This window comes from Balaenoptera acutorostrata, chromosome 2 (assembly GCF_949987535.1).
Source record: "Balaenoptera acutorostrata chromosome 2, mBalAcu1.1, whole genome shotgun sequence".
In the NCBI taxonomy this organism is placed as follows: domain Eukaryota; kingdom Metazoa; phylum Chordata; class Mammalia; order Artiodactyla; family Balaenopteridae; genus Balaenoptera; species Balaenoptera acutorostrata.
In genome coordinates this window covers 182,206,045-182,232,444 of record NC_080065.1, presented here as the reverse complement: position 1 = coordinate 182,232,444, position 26,400 = coordinate 182,206,045, and the positions used below count along the sequence as shown (strand labels likewise).

Genomic DNA, 26,400 nt, shown 5'->3' with positions numbered 1-26,400 from the left:
GCTCCCACCTCCCTGGGGTACAAGCCACGTCCTCTCTGCTGCCCACAAGGCCCTGCACAACCTGCCTCGTCCCCTCCCTGCCCTCCCCTCCTCCCTCTCTCCCCCTCGCTCACTATGCTCCAGACACACAGGCCTCCTCACTGTTCCTCCAACACACCAGGCATGGTGCTGCCCCAGGACCTTTGCACAGGCTATGCCTTCTGCCCAGGACACCTTCCCCCTAGACATGCATGGGGTGCACTCCTCAGCTCCTTTAGGTCTCTGCTCAGATGTCATCTCCTTGGTGTGACCTTCCCTGATGCCCTCCCACCCATTTAAAATGCAGCCCCTAAACCTCCACTCATGCTCTCATCTCCCTTCCTGTTTATCTTGCTCCTGGGCACGTCCACCATCCAGCACACTCGGTGTCTCTCCCTCAAGATTATCAGCTCCAAAAGGGGGTGGGATATCTGTTTTGTCTCCCAGGTCTAAACCAGTGCCTGGCGCACAGTAGGTGCTTATGAAAAACCCACTGAGTGAATGAGAGCACAGCCCCACCCATGGTCACACGATAGAGCGAGGATTCGAACTCAGGACAGGATAGCCTCCAAACTCTGTGATCTCTACCCCCTCCTCATAATGGCCACTTTGCAGCCTCAGTTTCCTCACCTGTCAATGGGAATGATCTCAGCATCCTGCCCAAGGCTGGTTAATTATCACTGGAGCAAGATGTCAAAGTCGTAAATATATGATTTATTCCACTAGTGTAAGTTAAATCAGTGGTTGTCACGTGGGGGTGCCATTCAGGGGATGGGGCCAGGGATGCTACTCCGCACCCCCCAGTGCCCAGGACGGCCCCCCAATGCCCAAGAATGCTCTGGCCCCGACGTCAGCAGTGCCGAGGGCAGGGGAAACCCTGCGCTAAGTGAATGAATGAAAAACTAAAAATGCTCAGCCCTCGGCCCACTATTCCCACTGCAAGGAATAGAGCAGAGAAGATACAGGCCCTGGGAGGTGACCAGATGGATCACAGCCCAGGCACGCCTGGCTGTGTGGGGTGATGGGTAGCAACCCGGGCTCTGGCGCCAGGCAGACTGGCCGATTCCTGGCTGTAAAACGTAACCTCACTGTGCCTCAGTTTCCCCATCTGTACAATGGGGATGGGGAGAATAGCCTCCATCTCATCAGGTGGTGGTGGCTGATCTGAATGTGTTAGGCATTTACTACAAAATAATATAAAAACGAGAAAAAGCACGGATGGATGAGGCAGGTGTGTATGTCTCTGGTGTTCTCACCCAGGGGCAATAATTATCACGCTCGTGGTAACCCGGGGTTGTGGGCCTACTGTGTGCAAGCAGCATGCAGGGGCTTATCGTGTGTCCTTGTCCCAGGAATGCTGGGAGATGGATGATGCTGAGTTTCATTCTGTCAAGGTAGAAACGGCCGCTGAGCGAGGCTGAATCTCTAGCCCAAGGTCACACAGCAGGTTAGCAGCGAAGTCAGGATTCAAACCCAGCCTAACAGCAGATCCCAGTTTCTTTCCCTGCTGACCTGAGCCTTTGTGTCCCCATCAGCCTAATGACACCTCCTCTAGGCCCCTCGTGGTGGGATAGACCGTGGCATTAGGACTAGGACTGACTCTCATCCTCTCCACGTTACTGCCAGAAGCACAGCCTTGCCCATCCCCAAACTACACCAACCTCTTTCTTCACCTCCAGGCCTTTCTGTGTGCTAACACCTTCACCAGTAATGCCCTTTCTATTGGCAAACTCCTATACACCCACAAAACCCCAGCTCCAATGCCCTCTCTCCCAAGAAGCCTCCCCTGGCTCCGCCTGGGAAGGTTTGATTGCCTGTGTGTCTACCAACTGGGTGCTGGTGTTTCTACCTGTGGCAAGGGAAGGAAAACTCTGTGGCTACCTCAGGAGTGACTTCAAGTAAGCCCCAGTCCCCTCTGAGCTTTGGTTTCTCTCATGGAAAAATGGGGATGGTAATGAAACTAGCATGCTGGGTTCTGTGAGGTGGAGGGAGATGAAGCAGGTAAAGCCTGCATTTAGCATTGGGCTTGGTGCTGATTCAACGCTGGGCAAACAGACACTGTCATCACTTTCACTATGACTGCTTTTTCATACCATTCTTGTTATTCACCTCTGCACCTCTCAGGACCCAGTGCACAGCAAGCATTCTACTCGGCCTCGTTCACAGAGCACAGAGGCTCTGCACGGCAAAACCAGCGCCCTCCCCACCCGCCCCGGGGGTGGGGGGGGGGACACGTGTTCACACGTGCACATGCAAACTCAAGACGCCCGCACTTACCTTCTGTGGCACAGCCTCCGACCAGCAGGACCACGAGGAGGCCCATGGGACCAACCACAGATGCCACACCATGGCCCCAGGCAGGCGCCATGCTCGGCCGTGACCTGCAACCTCCAACCTCCGGCCCTGGAGGGGGGATGGCCCCCCCCCACGGTCCCTCACAGAGAGGCCTCAAGCCAAGCGTCAGTCGGGGCAGCGTCTGCAGAGACAAAAAGAGGGGCCGTGAGAGGGCAGCAGGGGAATCCAGGGGGCCTTCATGGGGGAAGCAGCAGGAGGATCACAGAGGGGCAGACGAGAGTCACGGGATGCGAGGGCGAGGGTTACAGGACAATGGGGGATGATCAGCGGGCAACGATGGGGCAGAAAGAAAGCACTGAGCCCCCACGATGAACTGAATGTTGTGTCCCCCCAAAACTATTATGTTGAAACCTAACCCTCAGTGTGATGGTCTTAGGGGCCTTTGGGAGGTGATTAGGTCATGTGGTGGAGCCCTTATGAATGGGATTAGTGCCCTTATAAAGAGACCCGGAGAACTCCCTCGCTCCCCGCCACCATGTGAGGACATAGCAAGAAGATGGTCGTCTGTGAATCAGGAAGCAGGTTCTCACCAGACACCAATTCTGCCAGTGCCTTGATCTTGGACTTCTGGCCTCCAGAACCGTGAGAGATGTGTGTTGCTTAGAAGCCACCCAGTCTATGGCATTCTGTTATAGCAGCCAGAACAGACTGAGACAGCCCCTACCCCTGGCTGAGCCCCTGACCCCAGGCTGAGCCCCAAACCAGGACTGAGCACCCCCGCTAGAAAGCGCTCTGAACATCTAATTTCTCCCCCCTCGCAGGCTGCGCCGCCCACCCGAAGGAAGAGGCTCCAGCTAACACTGCTGAACGTCCCTACAGATCTGCCCGTTCGGCCACCAGACGGACCGTACCCCCAAACACACCTGCCCGTCCCTGCCCTGCTCTAACACCTCCCATGGCTCCCGTCAGCCCCACAGGAAGCTGCTCCTACTGGTCTCGTCCCCCCTCTCATGGGAGGTGCAGCCACACAGTCCCAGCTCAGTCCCACCCTGCTGCGCTCTCTGCTGGAAATGCTGTCCCCCCACTACCGCGTGACAGGTCTCAGCTCCACTGTCACTTCCTCTGGAAGCCCTCCCTGCCCCTGGCAGGTCAGCTCCCACCCCCTATTCCACATCCCACGGCTTCAGAAATGACGGAGATCATCCTTCACAGCATTTACCCCAGTCTGCAAATCAAGTGAGAATGTTCATCACCCAGCGTCTGTTTCTGCGGTGAGAATCCAAACTCCTCTAGAGCAGAAGGGTCCTTCTCAGGGGCCAAACCCTAGGACGGCCCCCTCTCCACTCTCGCCAGGGCCAGGGTGGAAGCGGGGGCAGGAAGAGGCCCAAGGATGAGGCCCTCGTGGCCGGGTCAACCTCATACACCCACCCCAGGCCATGCCCCAGGCGGGTCCGCACCATGGCCACGGGGACGGGTGCCACGTAATCATGGGGCAGCCCCTGTGATTCTGGCTCCCAAAATATCCAGCTGTGGTCACCACGCCCAGCCCCAGAGTGGCCCCAGGGGAAGGGTGGGCTGGTGGTGGCCGGGTCATGGCCCAGGGTGGAGAGTGGAGAAGGAGGAGGGTGGGGATAGGGGCGCTCAGCGGGCACACAGTCAGACCACGGACAGTCAGACCAGACAGAAAAGGAGGATGCTTGCACATAGGCCACAGACAGACCCAGACACACGGTCAGACCACAGACAGACAGGGAGACCAGACATAGTCACAGATGTATTTGTACAGTCAGGCAACAGAGATGGGTCCACATGTGTAGTCAGGCCAATAAAACTGACACACAGACCACAAACATGGACAGGCACAAAATCAGACCCCAGACACACAGAATCAGACAAGATACAGACAAAGGGTTACAATGGGGCAGACAATACATATACACAGTCAGACCACAAGCAGTCAGGTCAGAGACACACAGGTACATGCCAAGACCAGAGACACACAGCCAGATGAGATATACACACAGGGTCACGGTCTGGCAGGCAATACACATACACGGTTGGGCTACAGGCAAGCATGAACACAGAGGCATGTTGCAGCTCCACAGGGCATGGCAGGTAAAAACCACACAGCTCACAGACTCGGATGCAGGCACGCAGTGGGGCTACAGAGATGGGCAGTCAGCAGAGCAAACTTGCACCCAGCCAGACAATATGCACACTGACACGTAACGTCAGATCCCCCGCATCCATATGCACGTGCATAGACAGGCAGGCGCACAGTCAGACCACAGATACACACTGGGACCCAACCACGGGCCCTTTAAGAGCAAAAGTGGCTGATGAGGACGGTGAAGGTCCCAGCTGGGGAAATGGCCCATGGCCAGCTGGGGCCAGGGTGACCACAGCAGCTGGCCCCGACCACAGATGCACATCAGCTTGGCCACATGTGGGGAGGGGGCTCGGCTCTGGCCCAGACCACTTGGATCGGCTGCCCAGGCCCGCACAGTGCATCTGGGGAAACCGAGGTAGAATTTTAACACGGAGGGGCTCAAACCCACCACCCCGGGGCGGGGGGGGCGGGTGACCTCCCTGCTCTAGTCTCCTCACCTCCGATGCCAGCTGGCATGGGCAGGGGTCACCTGCATGAAGGGCCCTGGCCACGACGCCTCCCCCGCCCCCTATGCACCATTGGAGCCAGGGGCAGCCACCCTCTAGAAAGGGAGGCCCCTAATTACCCCCTGACGCCTGCAGCCCCGCCTTCCCAATTACAGGGCAGGATGGGGCTGATCCAGGCACAGGCGGGGCCCAGCCATCCGCTCCCAACTCCCCCAGAGAGGTCATTCCAGCCTGCTGGGGCGGGGGAGTACACGGCACTGGGGGCTTTCAAGGCCTGGAGCGGGAATGGGGGTGGGAGGCGTGGGACAAATTCAGGGTGGAAAGGATCAGACAGAACACAGAAGGTTAAAAGTTCCAGGGCTGGGACTTCCCTATCGGTCCAGTGGTCAAGACTCTGCGCTTCCAATGCAGGGGGCGTGGGCTCAATCCTTGGTCAGGGAACTAAGTAAGATCCCACATGCCGTGAGGTACAGCCAAAAAAAAAAAAAAGTTCCTGGGTCTCTTAGGCCCCCATTCTCCGTGGAGGAACTTGCCATGGCAAAACCCCAGACCCTCCCACCTCTTCCGGCTTCCTGCAAGACCCGGGGGTAGGGTCCCCTGCAAGGGGTTGGGGGAGAATATAAGCAAATTCTGTCAGCTCTGTCTCCAAAATCTAGGCTGAGACTGTCTACTTCTTACCCCTTCTTCTGCCTCTACCCGGTCCAGCCCCCTCATTGCTCACCTGGACCAATGGAGTCATCTCCTGCCATGCCACCCCCCACCCCATCTGTCTTCCCCTCAATGCCAGAGGGCACCTATTAGCACCCGAGTCAGGTCCCATCCCTCCTCCTTTGGTGGTAAAAGTCCAAGCCCTCCCTGATGCCCACAAGGTCCTGCACGACATGCTCTGTCCCCTCCCTGCCCTCCCCTCCTCCCTCTCTCCCCCTCGCTCACTCTGCTCCAGCCAATGGGTCTTCTGGCTGTTCCTCCCACATGCCAGGCACGGTCCTGCCCCAGGGCCTTTGCACGGGTTGGTACCCTCTGCCTGGACCTCTCTGCCTCCAGATTTAATGTTAATATTATGACTTGACTGAGAATTAAAGGATGAATGGGAATGGGGGTGGGTGTCTCCACAGAAGGAACAGCATGAGGAAGGACAAGTAGCTACACTGAGCGGTCCTAGCAGGGAGATGGGGAGAGATTAGGGCAGAGCGGTGGCCACACACTGAACCCACAGAGCAAGGAACCCTAGGCAGCTCTGAGCAGGAGGGGATGTGGCCGGGTTGGCACCACGCCAAGCCTCCTGACGGGTCTTGCAGTAAAGCAGCCTGAGCCATCAGCCTCCCCACTGCTGAGAAAGGGAAACTGAGGTAGGTGCCTCAGAGCTGCACGACGCGGCAACCCCCAAGTTCTTGGAGGATGAACGTGGCCGTTAAGAAGGGAACAGCCACCCATGGGGGTCACAGGAAATAACTTGGGCGGGAAATGAGGCTGGTCAGGGGATGGGGAGGAGTGAAGGGAGCGGCCTCTGGACCTGGAACCCAGGGCCCCGGAAGGGTCCCTGCCCACCTCTGTGCCAGGCGCAGAGCTGCCCACCATCTGTTCCCAACAGCCGGGCAGAGGTGGGCGCCTGTCTTGCACAGATGAAGAAACTGAGGTTCACAAAGGAGCGGGGACTGTCAAGGACCCCCAGCTGGGTGGGGCCTTGGTTCCAGAGCCCACGTTTACACAGGACTGTGTCCTTCCCTGGCCACTGTGTGACCTCAGGAAAGTGGACGACCCTCTCTGGGCCCGGTGCGGCCTGCTGGATGGCCTCTGGGGGCTCCCAGCCCTCGCTCACAGGGGGTGAGTGGGCACCCATTCCAGTCAGGTGCCGGGGTGAAGGTCACGTGATCCTGGAGCCAGCTCTGTGTGCCCACGCCAAGCAGGGAGCATAAAAGGGTGATTGTGACCCAGGACTGGGCAGCAAATAGGCCCCGTGTCACTCGTATGGGGCCGGGTGTCCCAGGGCCTGAGGACTCTGGGCTGCCTCTCCCTGCCCTGCCTGAGGGTCTGGTCTGTCCTGGGGGTCTAGGGGCTCACGTGCACAACCCTGACTCTCAGGGACTTCCCGGGGCCAGGGGAAGGAGAGGTGGGTGACACTGGCAGCGGGGCTGAAGGAAAAGCCCCCTAGGGACACACAATGTCTCCGCCCTCACACCCACGCCCCACACCTCTCCAGCCCCAAAGCCGCCCTTCAGGGCCAGGGGACTTTCCTGCTGCCTGGAACCCCTTTTCCCAGGGCCTCAGAGCCCCTGGAGGGCAGGACCCCGGCATCCAGCCTCCCTGGGTTGCTGTGTCCCTGAAGTGTGAGACAGGGTCCAAGCTCTAGCTCTGTAGCCCCTGGTGGGCTCCAAGGGGCTCTGGTCAAGCCCCTCTCCCTCCTGGGGCCTCAGTGTCCCCCCACCAGGCAACGGGCTCAGGATGTAGCTGGGTGGGACTGGCCCTGCCACCTTCCTGGAATGGGCTAGGACCAGGGCTGAGGGATCTGCCTTTAGTTGACTATCGATTTGTATTGAGTGCTGTCCCCAAGGGTCCCCACCACCAGGAGCGGATGGGCAGGGCAGCTGGGGAGCCAGGCCCAGCCCCAGAGGCAGTAATGGGTAACACCAGCTGTGTGCCCCCCTCCACGTGCCCAGCCCTCTTAAATGTTCCCCGTGCTTCCTTCTGTTTGACAGCAGAGGAAATTGAGGCTCAGAGAGGGCTAGCTGCACATGGAGGGTCACGCAGCGTGGAGGGGCTGGGCTGGGTGAAGATTTGAGGCCAGAGACCAGCTCTCAATCAAGCCCAGAGTCCACGCTCCCTGGGTGCCCAGCCTGCCAGGATGGCCCCTGCCAGCATGTCCCCCACGCCAGCTTCATGGAGGAGCCTGAAACACCAAGATCTGGGTGCACCCCTGCCCTGCTGCTCACACCTGCCAGGGCTCCCCAGCGCCTCTGCTCAGCATCCTGGGCTTGCCCTGCTGCTTCTTCCCACAGGTCACCACAGTTCTCAGAATGCACCGGTCCACCTCTGGTCCTTTCTCAATACAGGTCCTCCTTCCAGGGGGCCCACCTGTCAACTCATCCTTCAAGCCGTAGCTGCAGACCTACCCACCCCAGGTTGAGACTGGGCTCTTCCCCCAGCCCTGGGACCCCTCCTCTGCCCAGTCTTGACCCCCCCCAACCCTGGGGCTGGAAGTAGCTGTGTTCGACTCTGCCCCTCCTCTGCTCTAAAACCTTCCATGGCTTCCATCAAAATCCACTGAAATCTAGATTCTTAACCTCAGCCTCCAGAACTGCCGACTCCATCATGTTGCACCCCGACTGCCCTGTTTGCCCTATGGGTGTCCCTACTCACTGCCTTCTGGCTCACACAAGGATATATGTGCACGCTGTTCCTTCCACCCAGCGCACCCTTCCTCGTTCTCCATCAAACCTCAGCCTTCACGCTCATCCTCAGGTCTCGGCTGAGCTGGCACCTCCTCTAGGAAGCCCTCCTGGACGCCACAGGAGGGACCAGGGTCCCCTCTGGGCTCCCTCAGCGCCAGTGTCTCCCATCCCAGCTCTGCTCCTGTCATAGACCCATCATCCTCCAGGATGGGAGTCTTCTCCCCACTCTAGGAACATGCACTTATTAGACACCTACTACATGCCTGGCCCCACTTGACACTTTACCCATACCATTCCTGTAGTCATCTCCATTTCAGAGAGGGAAACTGAGGCCAGAAGGAGCCGCCACAGGCAGCAGAGGCCAACGTAGACATGGCGTCCAGGTGCAGTTTACATCTGCTCTTGGTTGGGGGGGGGGGGATGTCTGCTCAAGCCTTAAGGGATGGAGGTGAGGCTCAAGGAGGGTCAGCCCAGGAGTCACAGGAAGCCCCTCTAAGGTCACCCAGGACTGAGTAGGAATCTTGGGAAGCAGGATTCTCCAGGCAATAATGGGGGGTTCAGAGGCATGGAGCTTGGAGACAGGTATGGAAAGTGGGACGGTGGGAGCTGATATGCCTGCCCAACCCCTCAGTTTATTAAAGCCCCGACTAGGCAGAGCATCGACCTGGAGTCCATAAGCCTGAGGGGCACAGGGACAAACTGAGAGAGGAAAACTTTCTGTGAGTTTTGGGGAGTGGCTAAGAGCAGGGATCGCAGCCACTAACCCCCCACCCCCAGCCCAGCAGTCCTGCCACCTCCTCCGCGGAGCGGGTCCCCAGCGGAAGGAAGGATGCCAAAGCACCCACCCGCTATCAGAGTACCGCCCCCCCTCACGGCTGGCAGCGAAGGCTGCCCCAGCCTGGCTCCGCCCCCAGGAGGTGGGGGAAGAGGTCGGGCTGGGGGCCAGGCGGGGGAGGGGACCCCACAGAGCATAACGGTCTGGAGTTTTCCAAAGTACGAGAGCGACCGGCCTGAACGAGGGGGGCGGCGCGCCAGGCAGCGGCGGGCTCGAGCTATCCCTGGAGGGCAGCTGGGCCAGGCCGCGCGGGGCGGGGGTATGGGGGGAACCCGGGGTGGGGGGCTAGGAGACGGACAAAGGCCAGTGCAGACTGGGCCTCGAGGTGGAAGGGGGTACCGACGCACTCACCCTACGGCTCAGAAATCGGGGCCCGGGCCCCGCGCTGCCTCGGCCGGGCCCGCTGCAGCCCTACCCAGGGTCCGCCCGGAGCGCAGCGAGAACTCGGAGACGCCGAGGCGCAGCGAGCTCGGCCTGGGGGCGGGGCGGGGCGGGGCCAGGGGCGGGGCGGCCAGGGGGTGGGCCCGGGGAGGGGGCCCCAGAGCGAGCCTCGGGCGGGGCCCGGCCGGAAGTAGGGCGGGGGACCAGTCGGGACCCAGATCAGCGGGCACTGAAATCCTACGTGCATGGGGGTCCTGTGTCGAGGAGGCCTCCAAGGAGGTCACTGTGTCCCCCGCAATGTGCACAAACATGAGGGGGTGCCCCCAGTGGCACAGCTCAGGACCCTACCTTTGGAAGCCTGATGCCAGAGGGATCCCCTACCCTGCTCCCCCTTCCCTTCCAGGCGCTGATCGTGGCCATGGCAACGGATGAAAGGGCTGGATGCTGGACAGGGCGGCAGAGGGCTCCCCAAACACACCCAAATACAGGAGGTCGAAGAAGGGGCAGAAGATCCCCTCCCAGCCTGGGTTGGATGGCAGAGGCCGCGCCCCCTACAAACACAGAAATCTACAGGGTGGGGGAGGGGCAAAGGCACAAAGAGGCTTCTCTCCTGCTGGGAGTCCAGTTGGGGTCTGGGGGGGGGGGGGAATGAACGGGGACACCGTGGCAGAGGCCTCAACCTTAGCCACAACCCTGAGGAGGGGGCGGAGAGCGCAGGGCCAGATTGGAAACAGATGGGGCCACCGTGCCAGGCCAGAGACACCCGATCCCGAGCGGGGGTGGGGGGGGGGAGAAGGGGCGTCCCCACCCAGGCAGCCAATCCTGGCCGGCGCTGCTGCCCGGTGCGGGTTTGAAAACTCCAAGGGAGAGGCCGGGAACGCCGAGCCCCAGCGGGTCCTGGGAGCTGGGGGGGAAGCGTCAGGGAGGGGTAGGGACCCTGACGGAGACCCAAGGGCAGCCGCCGGGGCGGGGTGGGAGGCGTTCCCCCAACTGATCCCATTCCTGGCGAATTGGGATCAGTTCCACCATTAGTGCTCTGGACGACTCCCATAGCCTACGTGTACTGAGATCTTAGTATATTCCAAGCCCTGTGACGGCTCACATCACCCCACCGTCAATCAGCCCCATTAACCAAAGGGGTTAGGGAGGAATAGAGAGAAATTACCAAGGTCAGGAAGAGCAGCGATTCGAACCAATGTTCGGGTCCAGAGGCTAAGCGTCCTTACCCACAATGCTACAGAGGCCTGGAGCCAGAAAATGACAAATCACTATAAATTTAAAGCCCAGGAGGAAACAGCAGTGCTGGAGACAGACAGGCCCCAGCCTCTAGAAGTGGGACAAAGAACATGGGCTTTGATGGGCGGCACCCAGGCAGCTGCTTGAGCCCCGAGGCACCCCAGATAGGGACAGGGACGACTCACTTCCCAAGGTGGCCCATCCACGCCCTGCTATGGCTGCCTTGGCAGGTCCACTCCCCATCTCTCCCCAGCACCAAATGCACCCTCCCCTGGGTGATCTGCCCTTTCCAGTCCTGCGCCTCAGTCCCTCACTTTGCAAAATAGAGCATATAATCCCACCTCCCCTGGCACTGGGGAGGCGTGCACTGGGGTCCTCAAAGCACCAAGCACAGAGTAAGTGCTCTGTGAATGTCCGCGTGCAGACTCTCCACCTGCCCCTTCTACATGGAGCACACAGTAGGTGCTGCTAAACATGAGATGCTCCAACATCTCCCCTCCCCCCCACAGCCCTAACCCTGGGAGGCCCACAGTTGGTGCTTCATGGAGGTGGGACCCCTGGCCCCACAGCACCATGTGGGAAGCACACAGGAGGTGCTCTGGGTCAACGTGGGGGTGAAACTGAGTGGCAGAACATCCCCCAGCATGGCAAGACACACAGTGGGCCCTCAGAAAACGCCCCCAGAAGCATAGTAGGTGCTTTGCAGGCTGATGCCCAGGCAAAGGGCTCGTGCAGAATCGCTATGAAGATGAACAAAGCGGGGGAAGAGAGGACGCATGGGGTGGGATGCAGTGCTAAAAGGGAGGGTCAGGGAGTGGGGAGGTGACATGAGTAAGACCTGAAGGAAGTATGGATGTTTGGGAGGAGTGATCCAGTCAGCGGGCACAGCACGTGCAAAGGCCTTGGGGCAGGACTGCGCCTGGCATGGTGGAGGACAGTAAAGAGGCCCGAGTGGCTGGAGCAGAGTGGAGGAGGGGAGGGCAGGGAAGGGACAGGGGCAGGTCTTGCAGGGCCTTAGTCTACCCCGAGGGAGGTGGGAGCCCTGGAGGGCTGTGGGCAGAGGAGGACAGACTGGGGGTGGGGGGAGCCGGGGTACCAGGGCAGAGGTGACTGCACAGGTTCAGGCAAGCAATGAGGGGACTGATCAGGTGGAGGCAGAGAAGGGGGGGCGTGCGGGAAGCATGTACATTCTGGATAGATTATGAAGGCAGAGGCAAGGAAATTTTCTAAAGGACTGGTTGTAGGGTGCGAGTTAAAGAGGGGACTCAAGATGAGCACCTTGACAACTCTGGCCTGAGCCCCTTGAAGGTTAGGGCTGCCACCTCCGGGAAGCCCTCCCTGACTGTTTTGCCCACCCAGTGCCCCCGAGGGCTGACCCCGGGAGCCCACAAACGTTCAGTTGCTACGTCCTCTGTATACACCCAGGAGGCAGCTGTCCTTGGGATGGAGCATGGGGCTAGATCACGTCAGCTCCTGCAGCTGGGACATTTGGGGGGATAATTTTTTTCAAAATAACTTTTCTTCTAATTATAAAATAGGCGTGTGTAGCAGAAAATTGGGGAAAATCAGCATAAAGAAGAAAATAAAAATGGCCCACAATCCACCCCTCTCCTGGAGACAATCTGTTAGCATGTGGTCATTTTCATTCATTCTTTCCGGAAACACTTATTGAGCACCTACTGTGTGTCGGCCCACTGAGGACACAGCAGTGGGATGACAAGCACCGCACACGCACCGCTCCCCCCCACCCCCGGCCCCATTCTCCCAGGGCTCAAGATAAGCAGGAGAGACAGACATCCACAGAGAAACAAACATTGTCAATAACATAAGGCTGGAAGTACTGAGAGGTATGAAAAAGAAAATAAAATGACCTGTAAGGCCCTAGAAGCGTGGAGGGGTCTGGGGGGACCTCTCAGAACACCTGGATGAATTGAGCGAATCAGACAGACAAACTCCTAGGGAAACAGAGTTTCAAGCAGGAGGAACAGCAAGTACAAAGGCCAAGGCTGACAGCCTCCTTCCAATCTTTCTCCGATGTGTTTAAATGGGTGCACAGAGATCACCAGTATGAAACCATTTGCCAGGGTCCAGCCCACAGAGTTTACGGGGACCTCACTTGATCTGTAGTATGAACAGCAGAGAGACATGTCCTCAGATGAAGCTGTGACCCATCGTTTACAAGCAAAGGGTCATTCCACTGGGATGGTCACAAGCCTTTGAAACCTGCCCAGATGTGGCAGCCCCAGGTAAAGCTGCACCCTGGACACCCTGGGCAGGACGCTCCACTCCCAATCCCTTCCCTGACGTCACATTTGGGACCAAAATTCCTGAAAATTTCATTTAGGGGCAACCACCAAACTCCACACCCTTGGTTTTGGGAGCAAGAGAGAAACTGGTTGGGCAGCTTCCTCCTTTCTCGGGCTCCAGGGCTCCCGGGCCCCAGGTTGCCCAACGGGGCCCCTTCCTACCCAGCTCAGCATTCATGCCCCGGAGCAGCAAGCATGTGGGGACCAGCCCAGTGCCTGCCTCGCCCATACTCACATCTTGGCCCTGGCGCCGTGTCTGCCTGCCAGCCACATCGCAGCAGGCACATAGCCCGCCCCAGGCACACACCAGCTCTTCATGTGCCTTTTTCACCTTCTGGTTCCCCCAGGCCCAGCTACCACCCTCTCCTTCTGGACAAATCCAGGATGCTTTCAGGTGCAGCTGGATCCAGCAAACCTGCTCTTCCCTCTGTCCTCCCCTGCTCAGCTGATGGCAGCTCCATCCTTACAGAGGCTCAGCCTAGAAGCTGGGGGCTGACCCTGATTTCTCTTCTTCCTTCATGCTGCCAGTCTGGAAATACTCTCAAGTTTCCCTCCTAAATTTTTCCTGAGTTTCTTCATCTCTCTCCAGATGCCCTTCCCACCCTGTCCAGCCCCCATTAGTGCCCACCTGGACCAGTACAGTCACCTCTGCCTTGGTCCCCCAGCTCCGGCCTTTACTCCCCACAATCTGTCCTCCCCACAGCAGCAAGAGGGTGCCTGTGAGCACCTGAGTCAGCTCCCATCCCTCCTCTGCCCACAGCCCTCCAGGGCCCCCACCTCCTTCCAGGTAAAAGCCCATGTCCTCCCCACTGCCCACAAGGCCCTGCATGACCTACCCAGTCCCCTCCCTGCCCTCCCCTCCTCCCTCTCTCCCCCTCGCTCACCCTGCTCCAGACACACAGGCCTCCTCTCTGTTCCTCCAACTCCCCAGGCATGGTCCTGCCCCAGGGCCTTTGCACATGCTGGTTCCCCTCTGACTAGAACATCCTTCCCCCACATTTTCATGGTTGTTTCCTTCTCGCCATTCAGGTCTCCCTCAAACATTGCCTCCTCAGAGAAGCTGATCACCCCGGCTCAAGTACCACCTCCATCAGCCTTTATCACACATCCTTTCTCTAGCTTTTTTTCCTTTTTAGCACTTATTTTCATCTGAAATTATCTATTTCTTGTTTACTGTCCAGATCTGTGATGTCCAATAAGGAACCACTAGCCGCATGCGACTAAAGTAAAACGAAATAAACAAAATTCAAAATCCAGTTTCTCAGTCACACATGCTGTGTTTCCGGTGTGGCTCGTGGCCACAGTATTGGCACAGACATCGCATATTTCTATCAGCGCAGAAAGTTCTGTGGACAGCTCTGATGGAGGAGGTGGGAGCCCGGAGGGCAGGGCCGGGTCGGTTTCGGCCATTGCTGGTCCCAGGGCCTGGTGTACAGTAGGTACTCAATAAATGCTTTCTAAATGAATGAAAGAGGGACTTCCCTGGTGGTCCAGTGATTAAGACTCCACGCTCCCAAAGCAGGGGGCCTGGGTTCGATCCCTGGTCAGGGAACTAGATCCCGCATGCCGCAACTAAAGATCCTGCGTGCCGTAACTAAGACCCAGCAGAGCCAAATAAATAAATAAATATTATAAATAAATAAATGAAAGAACAAACTAATGGCTAAGAGGCCTTGTGAAGTCTGGAGGGGCTGATCTGCAGGACAGGGCAGAGGTTGGCAGGCACCATCTGCAGCCACAAGTCCACAAAGCTGGGAATTGAACCTGGGTCGTCCGTCCCAGGTACCCTCTGGGGGCTGCTGCTCCAGCCCCAAGGGCAGAAATTTGTAAAAAGCTGCTCCAAGCACAGCCAGACTCCGCTCTGCAGCCAGGCGCCAACGTGCTGACTCAGCCAGAGGCAGGGGGCGGAGGGGTAGTGCCCTTGCCAGGCACGGTCCCTCCAGGCTGGGCCCCCGCCAAGCCCCCCATCTCCCACCTTGGACCAGCTGTGGCCGCTTTAATGGATCTGGCCGCATTCTCTCTGTAAATGCCTCTGCGCTCGCCAGGTCCCCAGTGAGGACATGTGTGGCATTCCCCCCAAATCCTCCCCGCCTGTTCCCTACTTCTGCCACATCCCAATAACCCTCATTAAATCTTTCATTCAACTGGCTCACGCAGTTCTCTTAAACTAATTTACTTTAGAAACTAACTCTATAATGCAAGGCTGTAACTGCGGAGCCTTGAAAGTCACCAGAAAAATTATTACAATGAAACTATGTACCGAATTCTTCCATTTTCTCTGGATACTGTTGCTAAGGCCAGCAGCCCAATGGGATTTGGTTATAGAGAGATTGGCAGGTGTTGGTTTTAAAAATCACCCTGCACTGGACTGAGACTTTCCCCTTGACTTGTTATGGACCAAAAGCGGAGTTGCTGCTGGTCTGTGTAGCTTGGTGCTGTCGGACGCCTCCTCCACAGGTCACCCCAAAACAGCCTCATCCTGGGGGCAGGTCCCCCACTTTAGAATTCATGGCCCACAGGAGGCAGGAGGCCTAGGTTCTCTTCCCAGCTCTGTTCCCAGGGGGCTATGTAGCCCTGAGCAAGTCCGTGCCCCTCTCAGGGCCTCTGTGTCCCCACCTGTGCAGAGGATGATTGGGTTTTCAGTGCCTGGGGCTGATTTTTGTGGGTTCAAGGCCTTTGAAGATCAGGGAAACTGAGGCACTGGCCAGAGAGGTCCCCAAGACAGGGCTTCATGCAGCTCCTGACTGACTTCCCTTGTGAGGGTGGGATCCAGTCTTGGTCACTGCTGAAACCTCAGCATCTATCCTGTGCCTGGCCCTATCCTGAGTTTTGGGGACACAGCAGGAACCAGGACAGACAACCTCCCAGGGCTTCTCTTCTAGGGAGGGAGAGTGACAGATGGCGTAGCCATGCAAAGATAGGGGTGGGGAGGGAATTCTGAGCAGAGGACACAGCACATGCAAAGGTCCTGTGGTGGGAATGAACACACTAAGTTCTAGGGAAAGAGAGGGAGATGGGATTAGAGGGGTAAGGTGGGGGGATGTCATTTGAGGAATGCACACATTGAGGCATGAACGATTATCACACTTCAGTAACAATTCTTTCACGCACACACCTGCATTTATAGAGCACCTGCTGTATACCAGGCTGAGCACTAGGGACACAGGATGACCCAGGCAGCTTTGGCCTGGCGTCAGGAAGTTCATAGGCTGTAGGGGAGGCAGACAGGGTCTCTGGCAGTTCAAAACCAGACGTGAGATGGGGAATGCATCTGGCATGGGGGCGGGGCAGGCTTCTGGTAGGTGGTGATATCTAAGATGTGAAAGAAAAGGGGAACTGGGAGAGGAAATCTAAGTGGCACTGGACTGAAAGGAAGAAGTGGGAATAGGAACCTTGGGCCAAGTCCCATCCCATAGGTGAGAAGCCTGAGGGACCGGGGGCTGCTGAGGGGGATGGGACAGCAGAGCTAGGTTCCCTGCTTCGCCCAGACTTGTTCTGTGAGCTCAGTTGCAGGCACAACCTCTCTGGGCAGCTCCCCAAGCTCTCAAGTCCTGGGTGACCAGGGGAAGGTGACATCTTTGGACAGGGTTTGGGACCTGTACCCAACCCCTCCTCTCCCAAGACCTCAGAACGCTCATTAAGACCTAGTATGGGAGGGACTTCCCTGGTGGCGCAGTGGTTAAGAATCCTGCCAATGCAGGGGACACGGGTTCGATCCCTGGTCCAGGAAGATCCCACATGCCGCGGAGCAACGAAGCCTGTGTGCCACAACTACTGAGCCTGCGCTCTAGAGCCTGTGAGCTACAACTACTGAGCCCACATGCCACAACTACTGAAGCCTGCGCACCTAGAACCCGTGCTGCACAATAAGAGAAGCCACGGCACTGAGAAGCCCGCGCACCACAACGAAGAGTAGCTCCTGTTTGCCACAACTAGAGAAAGTCTGCACACAGCAACGAAGACCCAATGCAGCAAAAATAAATGAAATAAAATAAATAAATTTATTTAAAAAAAAAGACCTAGTATGGGGCAAAGTGCTCCAAACCAAGCTGGGCACACAGTAGGTGCTCAACGAGCACACTAGCTCCTATTCCTGGCTCTTCCCACGGGCCAGGCCTCCATGAAGCCGCTCACTGAATCACCTCAAAGATTGGTGTTATTATTCTCCCCATTTTTCAGTTGGGAAAACTGAGGCCCAGAGGTTGGGTCCATATTCTCACCACTAGAACAGAACTAGGACTTGAACCCAGGCTGGGTTCTCAACTTCTCTCCCCACACCACTCATTCAGGCCTTGGCTTCCCCTCCTCCTGCCTGACTGGAGGTCAGCCAGTCCTGGAGTTTGTGGCATCTTGAACCTAGCCCATCTGTGATTTTGCAGCCCACACGTGGGTGGGGGCTGGCTGCCTCGTGGAAGCACAAGGATGGACCACTGGTTCCCAGATGTATCAGTTATTATGATCAATTATTAGTTATTCCCCAGCAGCGGCCCCCAGCAAGCCGTGCTCATTTGGGAGTCGTGATGGAAGAGGTACAGGTTTGGGTGAGGACAGTGGTTTGGGCTCAGCAATTGTCCTGGGAGATGTCACCTCCAGGCCTTTGCATTCTCTGTTCCTCTGCTGGGAACACTCTTCCCCCTGAAACCCACATGGCTCCCTCCTTCACCACCTCTGTTCAAGTGTCACTTCTGCAGTGAGGTCTTCTGGAATGCCCTCTTTAAAATTTTGCCTCCCACTCTGGGCCCTCCCCAGTCCCCTTCTCTAAATTTTTTTTTCCCCCTAGAGCAACATACCACTCTCTGACGTTTGATTTTTTTTTTCCCCCCCTGTGCTTTGTTTATTCTCAAGCTCCCCAGCTGGAGTGCTAGCTGCAAGAGGGCAGGAGATTTGTTCTTTCAAATTCCTCCTGTTGAAGGCAGGAAGCAGCTGGCACACAGCAGATGCAAACCTTTGTGGAATGGAGAGTCCCTCTTATCTGCCCCTAGAAGCAACCTGTTGCTGGTTTGTGTCAATCTTTGCATATCTTTCCCAAGCAGTTACAGACCAAAGGTAACACCAGAAAACAGAATGTTTTTCTTTTTCTTCCGTGAAATTGTACCATCTTGTCTGTATCATTTCCCAACTTGTGTCCTTTCACAAGACACTGTATCTACAGTGTGCATACACATCCCTAGACTCTTTCCACCTGCTGTGTATAATCTTCCATTACAAGGCTGTGCCCAGCTATTACAATCCCCTGTTGATGGACACTTAGGTTGGTTCCATTTTATTTCTCAGTCTCGACCAATGCCTGTGAATCTTTGCGTCCATGCCTCCCACATCTCAATGCAGAGAGATGGGCAGCTGGGGTGTCTGCACCTTCCCTTTGGGCCTGCTAACATCACCTCTCAGAACTTATCTGAAAGACACATCCCCGTGAAATGACATCTGTAGAAAGTCCTCACGGCAAAAGACTTGAAGCAACCTAAGTGCTCAACTATAGGGGATTGGTTAAACATATAATGGTGCAAGGGACCAAATAATGCCACAAAAGATTAGTATCTTTCAATATTATGAGACTAGTATTGCCGTTGTGAAAAGGAGAGAGCCAGATGTATAATTATGAAATTACTTTTAAGATACTACATTTTTAAGGGGGGGGGAACCCCAAGGTACAGAACAGATGCTACCATTTGGTTAAACAAAGGAATACAAATCTACCTGCCTACTTAATGTTCACCGAAGATGTCTAGATAACTGCGCTGTCCAAAATGGTGGCCACAAGCCACACGTGGCTATTTACATTTAAATGCAATAAAATGGAATGAAATTTAAAAGTTGAGTCCTCATTTGCACTAGCCACATTTCCAATGCTCAACAGCACATGTGGCCAGAGGCTACTTTATTAGAAAGCATCAGCAGAGAGTATTTCTAACATTGCACAAAAGTTCTGCTGGACAGTGCTGATATAGAGCAGGGGCCAGCAAGCTACAACCCATGGACCAAATCTGGCCCACTGGCTGTTTGTGTCAATAAAGCTTTATTGGCACACGGCCACGGCCATTCATTCACATATTGTCTCTGGCTGCTTTCATGCTACAATGGTGGCATTGAATAGTATTGACAGAGACCACCCGCCTCACAGCAGGGCTGAAAAGATTTACTATCTGGCCCTTTACAGTAAAAGTCTACCAAACCCTGTCCTAGCAGGACGCTGGTGCTGCTTCTGAGGAAGGAGCGGGGAAGGGGACTGAGGATACGAGGGGAGTGGTGGTAGAGAGGCTCTCCCCTGTGTATTCTTCCGTACATCCTCAGTTGTGTCTTACATATATGTGTTATCTGGCCAGAAAAAAAAAAATTAAAAATAAAAGATGTTGCAAAGTGGCAATGCTGATTTATTCTCCCGCTGATGATGCCCAGGGGTCCCCCTCCCATTTCCACTCTGGATATCATCAAGCTTCAGACATTTTTGCCAAGCGAACGGGCAAGAAATGGATCTAGTTGCTTTAATTTGCATCTTCTGTGCAAGAGATGGGGAATCTTTAAATATGGGATAAATGCTTGTCTACTCATCCATCAGTCCCCAGACTCTGAAAAGCCAGGGACCCCATCCATTTCAGTTGCTGAAGCATCCCAGCACCCGTGTGGGACCAGGCAAACAGTTGGTGCCCAATAAATGTGTGTCAAGTGGATGAATGAGGGCCTGAGGGAACTGCGCCCAGGGCTGGGGCTGCATTACAAGGTCTGGGATCCCTGGGGGCAGCAGTGGGCATCGAATGCCAAGCCGAGCTTCTCTGAGGCAGGCTTACCAACGGACCTGGGGCCGGCCTGGCTCCCGAGCAGGCCAGAGTTGCCAGCCCTTTGGGCAGGAGCCTGGGAACATCCTTCCTAGGGACCATTCTCAGCAGAGGGGGTGTGGGCAGGGTGGGGGGAACCTCGGGCTCCAGGCGGGAGAGAGATTATATATTCATCAGCATCTTAAACAAAAGCCCCACCGCTGCCTGTCAGCTAGGCTCTGGCTTTTATGGTAATCGGGGATGAATTACCCACAATGCCCGGCCAAGCGCAAGTGGTTCTTGGCCCAGATCCTAAACTAATTTTTAAATGTTCGTGTGTATATAATTTCGTTCACGCCCTCCTGTCCCACTTCCATCATTTGTGGGAGCATCGGGGAAGGGGCAGGGGCAGAGGGAACCCCGGGTATAAAGCAGAGGGTGCTCATCAAGACCCCCACCTCCCGCCCTTGGGCCCGCCTGGCAGCAGGCCCTGGGCCCAGAGCGCGTGGAAGTGGGAGGTGAGTGCCAAGCTGGAGCCAAGGGGAGCCTGGAAACCACCAAGAACTAAAGCCGGCAGCCCCGGGCGTGGAAAACACACAGAGGAGAAGGGAGAGGAGCAAGGTGGGGAGGGTGTGTGGGCCCATGGGTGCTGTGCTGTATGGCCTGGGGCAAGTGCCTTAATCTCTCTGGGCTTCAGCCTCCTGGTCTGTGAACCAGGCCTCCTCTGTATCTTGAACTGGAAGTTCAGTGAATCTCAGAATTTCTGCCCCAAGAGCCCCAGTGGAGCTTGGAGCTGGCAAAGGCCTAGCCCCATCTAAACCCAAACGTGTAGCTGGCTGTGTTCTAAGTACTCTGTACATATTAACTCATTTCATTCCCTTCCGTTACCATCCCCATTATACAGATGGGGAAACTGAGGCTGAGAAAAGGATGTGCCTTGGTCAGGGGCCACTGGCTTGCTTGTAGCATGGGACACCGGCCCCAGATCATACCCACGGACTAACTTAGGAGCCACCAGATCCAGGAGGTCCCCTCCAACACCTGCAGAAAGAACCACTCCCTTTGCCTTCTGGAAACCTTGGCGGGTGTCCTGTAACACGGGGGTCCCCATGCCTGTCCCTCCCATCCTTGCAGATGCTCAGCCCAGAGATCTAGGAGTTATCCTTGATGCCTCTCAACCCCACCCTGCACCCACTGCTTGGCCAATCCACTGGCTCTGCCAAAAACAAATCTCTCCAAAATCCACCCACTTCTCCCCCTTCTCTGCCTCCATCTGGTCCAGCCCCAACACTGCTCACCTGGACAAGTGCAGTCGCCCCCACCCTGGTCCCCAGCTCCTGTAGTGGCAAAAGGGCGCCTGTGAGCACCTGAGTCAGGTCCCGCCCCCTCCTCTGCCCACAGCCCTCCAGGGCTCCCACCTCTCTGAGAGCAAAAAACCCAAGTCCTCCCCTCAGCCCACAAGGTCCTCACGACCTGCCCTCCTCCCCTCCCTGCCCTCACCTCCTCCCTCTCTCCCCCTCACTCACTCTGCTCCAGCCACACAGGCCTCCACACACCAGGCACGGTCCTATCCCTGGGCCTTTGCATGGCTCTCCCCCCCGTCCCCCCACCCCAGGAACACCCTTCCCCCAGATCGCCACATAATTCACTCTCTCACCTCCTGCTGGTCTTTACTGAAATGTCACCTCCTCAGAGAGCCCTGCCTTGATTCCATAGCTAAAATAGTCCCTTCTTATCACCTATCCCTTTCCCTGGCTTCATTTTTCTTAAAGGCATGCTATAGTTCCTTAAATATTTAACCTATTTATTTGTGTATTGTTCTTCTCCCTGCTATGCTTCACAAGGATAGGACTTTTTCTTGTCTTCTTCACCACTTTATTCCCAGCACCTGGGTCAGGGCCCAGCATACAGTAGGTGCTCAATAAATATCCACTGATGAATCTCTAGATGCCCCCCAGCAGGATCCTGGGCCCAGAGGAGGCACTGTGATTGTTTTCTCAACACTTAGAAGCTTTTCTTGGGGTCTAAAAAAAATTTTAGATCTGAAACCATGGGAGGTTTCTGCAACTGGTCTGGTGGGAGCTGCCAAAGAATAAAAACATTCCTATCCTGCTAAACTGTTAAGCGGAAGCCTGTGCTCACTTGCTGGTGGCTGGAATGGAGATTACAGACACTCTGTAGGGTGACCAGGTGAGATCCAGTGAATTCTAAAATGTGCATTCCACATAGAACCTCTTACTCATGCTTGAAGCCTGTGTGTGAAAAGCACTGCAACTCATCTCACAGGAAAGTGAAAGAGAGAGACGGGTGGGCATGACGGTCAGGAAGGGGCTGGACAAGCCAGTGGCATAGTACACAGCCCAGAAAAAGGAGATGAAGGCTCTGTACATACTGAGTCTGTTTGTGAAAGAGCACGGCACGGAAGAGTTGGGTGTAGGATGTGTGGGAAAGGAGAGAGGAGAACAACAGACCTAGAGGTACTAAAGCTGAAATAATAATAGCAATAATAACAATACTTGCTAATATTTTAAGACCATGTATTATTTGTTAGACACATATCTCACCTAATTCTCTGCAGTTTACAGAAAACAAAATTGAGCCTCAGAGAGGTCAGGCCACTTACCCAAAGTCACACAGCTTGGAGGTGGCAAAGAGGGGATATGAGCACAGGTCACCTGGGCCCAGAGCCTGACCTAGGATGAGGTGAACAAAGCTTGCTAGCAGCCGAGCTCAACACCTGGTAGACAGTAGGTGCCCAATGCCATGGAGATGCCCAAGGGCAAAGGGAGCAGAGGAAGGACTGCTCAGGTGGAAATGGTGAGAGTTACTGAGCAGTCGGTCGGATGTTTGCTGGGGAGAAGGGAGGAGGGCTTGAGCAATCAATGCAAACGTTGGAAACTGGGCATCGGGGAGCGAGGTGGCTGGCTCGGAAGAGAACAACTGGCTGCCAATCTCATTTCCTCCTGTGACAGAGATGGGCAGGGCTGGCCGGAACCCACAGCTGGCATGAAGCCAAGGCCAGCAGGGACCTCCTCACCTGTCACCCGTGATGTGTTCATCAAGAGCAAGGGGAAAGTCATAACCATCCAGGGTGGGTGGCAGGAGGGAGTGTGTGTGGGCCCTTTTGGCGGGGGGAGGGGAGAGCCTGGCCCAAGGTCAATGTGGTCCCTGGCAAACCTTTCCTCTGCTCTGCCTCAGTTGGACCAACTCACCATTCAACCTGTGTTTACAGAGAACCATATGGTATGAGGTCCAAGACCACGAGTTTGATGTGAGTTTGGTCCCAGGCTCTGCTCCTTGCTTACTCAATGACCTGAAGTAAGTCATTTCCCTTCTATGAACCTCAGTTTCCCCATCTGTAAAATGGAGTCATCACTCCCTGGCTTGGGACAAGTCACAGGCTTTAGATTCAGAGCAACCCGAGTCTGAACTGTGGCTTAACCTCCTAGCTGAGTGGCCTCGGGCAAGCAGTTTAAGCAATCTGGGTCTGCTTTTCTTTCTCTTTAACAAGGAGTTAAAGGATCCCTGTCTGAGCCCCTGGATCAAGCCATGCCTGAAGCTGGTCTATTCTAACATCAGTCTTCTCAGTTACAAGAGCCAATCAATCCACCTGCTTTTTTTAAAAAAACGAAAGTCAGTTGATTTGGGTTTCTCCTCCTTTCAAGCTGCATGCCCACTGTGCAACTGAGGATAGAGCCTCATTAGTAGCATGGCAGGAAGCTGAGGATAACCTTCAAGGTTATCCCTGCTCAACAGTCAACCTGCTGCGGGACTTCAAACAGACTCAAACCTCTGGGTCTCAGGTCTATCAGAACGCAGATGCTGGCAAGCAACACCCACACGGCATCATCCAGATCTGGGACTGAGGGCAGCGCCTGCTTACTTTGCACCTATCTCGTGCCCATTGACTGGCTGCCTATTATGGACCCATTGGTCTAACATCTACCATGATCCACTCAGTGAGCACCTACTATGAGCTGGGCCCCGTGAAAGACACAAGATTTAACCACTTCATCTTGAAGGCTCACAGTGACTTTGCATGGGAAATCCTTGCCCATGCTGTTCCCTCTGCCTGGAACACCATCCCCTCCTCTCTCTGCCCAAGTAACTCCTACTCAACCACCACATCTCAGATCAGCTGCCACCCCCTCTAGGAAGCCTTCTTTGACCTCCCCTCCCATTGTTCACTCTCAGAGCCTTGCATCCTCTCTCCCTCTTCCTCATCCCAGTTCCAGAGCTGACAATTTCTGTATTTCATTGAGCTTAAGCTGCATAATTATTTTACGTGTCAGTAAGAAAGAAAAAATGCTGCCAATTAAACTGGACATGACTTCCTTATCACACAGAATTATCATTTGACAGCGACTGAAAGAGCTTTTTTAGACTTCTTTGGACATACACTTTGAGCACCTTTCTCTCCTGAACATAAATGCAAAGTGTAAGTAAAATATATGGTTCAAGTTTTTCTAAACCACCTCTGTGTTCCAAGCCCACCTCTTCTGAATTGCTTTTCACCCCAGTGCTGCTGATTTGGGGTTTTGCACGTGGCACCGGTCCCTGTGCGGTCAGGCCCCAGGCACCTAGCATTTCCCACGGGTGGCTGCCCCAAGGTTTACCTCCAAGCCTCTGACACCCTCACTAAGGGATCCACGGAAGGTACTGATAATGCATGGAAGGCTCCCACCCACCCTCGAGTGGCCCAAGCATGGTGGTTTTGTCAACTAACATTTTGGGGGCCGCAATGGTCAAGACAGGAATAACCAATCTGCCTAAAACTACCTGGCGCACAGCAGGAGCTCAAAAAGTATTACTGAGATGACGAGCAAATTGCTGAGTCTGATTTCACAGTAAGTGAGAGTTCAGAGAGGTTGGGCAAAAGCCATAAAGTCACACAGCAAAGTAAGAGGTAAGGGCAGATTCAAATCCAGGATCCCTGGCTTTGTCCCGGTCTACCTGCCAACAGCACTTACAATGTATTTTTCTAAAATGGGGCAGGGCGGGGACCCCAGCCAACATCTTGACTAAAGAGAACTCAACCTCACAGGAGCCTTTAAATACATGGCATAAAAAAAAAAAAATGATACAAATGAACTTATTTATAAAACAGAAACAGACTTACAGGTATCGAAAACAAACTTATGGAGTGACATTGACATATATACACTACCAAATGTAAAATAGATAGCTAGTGGGAAGCAGCCGCATAGCACAGGGAGATCAGCTCGGTGCTTTGTGACCACCTAGAGGGGTGGGATAGGGAGGGTGGGAGGGAGATGCAAGAGGGAGGGGATATGGGGATATATGTATACATATAGTTGATTCACTTTGTTATATGGCAGAAACTAACACAACATTGTAAAGCAATTATGCTGCAATAAAGATGTTAAAAAAAAAAAAACAGAACAAACTTATGGTTACCAAAGGGGAAACGTGGGGGGAGGGATAAATCATGACCTTGGGATGAACATACACATACTACTATATATAAGACAGATAACCAAAAAGGACCAACTGTACAGTACAGGGAACTCTACTCAATATTCTGTTAATACCCTATATGAGAAAAGAATCTGAAAAAGAATAAATATATGTACAACGGAATCACTTTGCTGTACACCTGAAACTAACACAACATTGTAAATCAACTATACTCCAATAAAATTTTAAATAAATAAAGAGGGTCAATCTATACATAAATTAGGAGGAAGTGATAGATGTGAAATGCTTAGAGAGCAAGCTGCACCCCAGCCAGGCCACCCAGCCGCTGTGCAACATCTAGTTGTGTGACACTGGGCAAATGACTCAACCTCTCTGGGCCTCAGTTTCTCCACCTGCCAAATGGGTATAAGAGTCCCTGCCTCACAGAGCTACCATGAAGATTAAAACCTATGAAAAGTCTGCCTTCAAACTCTATCCCAAATCTCCCCACTTCTCCCCCATCTTCTGTCTCCACCTGTTCCACCCCACCATCCTGCCTGGACCAGTACAGTCTCCTCTGCCCTGTGCCCCCCACTCCCACCGTCTAGCCTCCCGGCAGCAGCCAAAGGGCTCCTGTGAGTGTCTGAGTCAGGTACCCCCTCCCTCCTCTGGGTAAAAGCCCAAGTCCTCCCTGCCTGTGGTCTTACATGACCTGCCCCCACCCGTCTGCTCCCTGCCCTCCCCTCTTCCCTCTCTCCCTCTCACTCACTCTGCTCCAGACATACGGGCCTCCTCGATGTTCCTCCAACATGCCACACACGGTGCTGCCTTTGAACAGGCTGTGCCCTCTGCCCAGAACATTCTCCCCCGACATAGCCACTTGGCTTCCTCCCTCACCTCCATCAGGGTTTTACTCAAATTGTCAACTCCTCAATAAAAAGCCGTCCCTACAACCCCATTTAAAATGACGGCCCTGGGACTTCCCTAGTGGTCCAGTGGTTAAGACTTCGCCTTCCAATGCAGAGGGTTCGGGTTCGACTCCTGGTCGGGGAGCTAAGATCCCACATGCCTCATGGCCAAAAAAAAACCCCAAAACATAAAACAGAAGCAGTATTGTAACAAATTCAATAAAGACTTTAAAAAATGGACCACAT

The 26,400-nt window shown here is 55.0% G+C and overlaps 1 protein-coding gene across 1 annotated transcript in view; it reads right to left on the bottom strand.

The window, feature by feature from the left end:
* PTPRS (protein tyrosine phosphatase receptor type S) overlaps positions 1 to 26,400 on the bottom strand; it is a 100,760-nt gene that overhangs the window by 59,117 nt on the left and 15,243 nt on the right. Inside the window, exon 2 of the mRNA XM_057540471.1 lies at positions 2,296 to 2,494. Within this exon, the coding sequence (XP_057396454.1) occupies positions 2,296 to 2,386 (91 nt within the window). The 5' untranslated portion in view covers positions 2,387 to 2,494. The remainder of the gene's footprint in view (positions 1 to 2,295; positions 2,495 to 26,400) is intronic.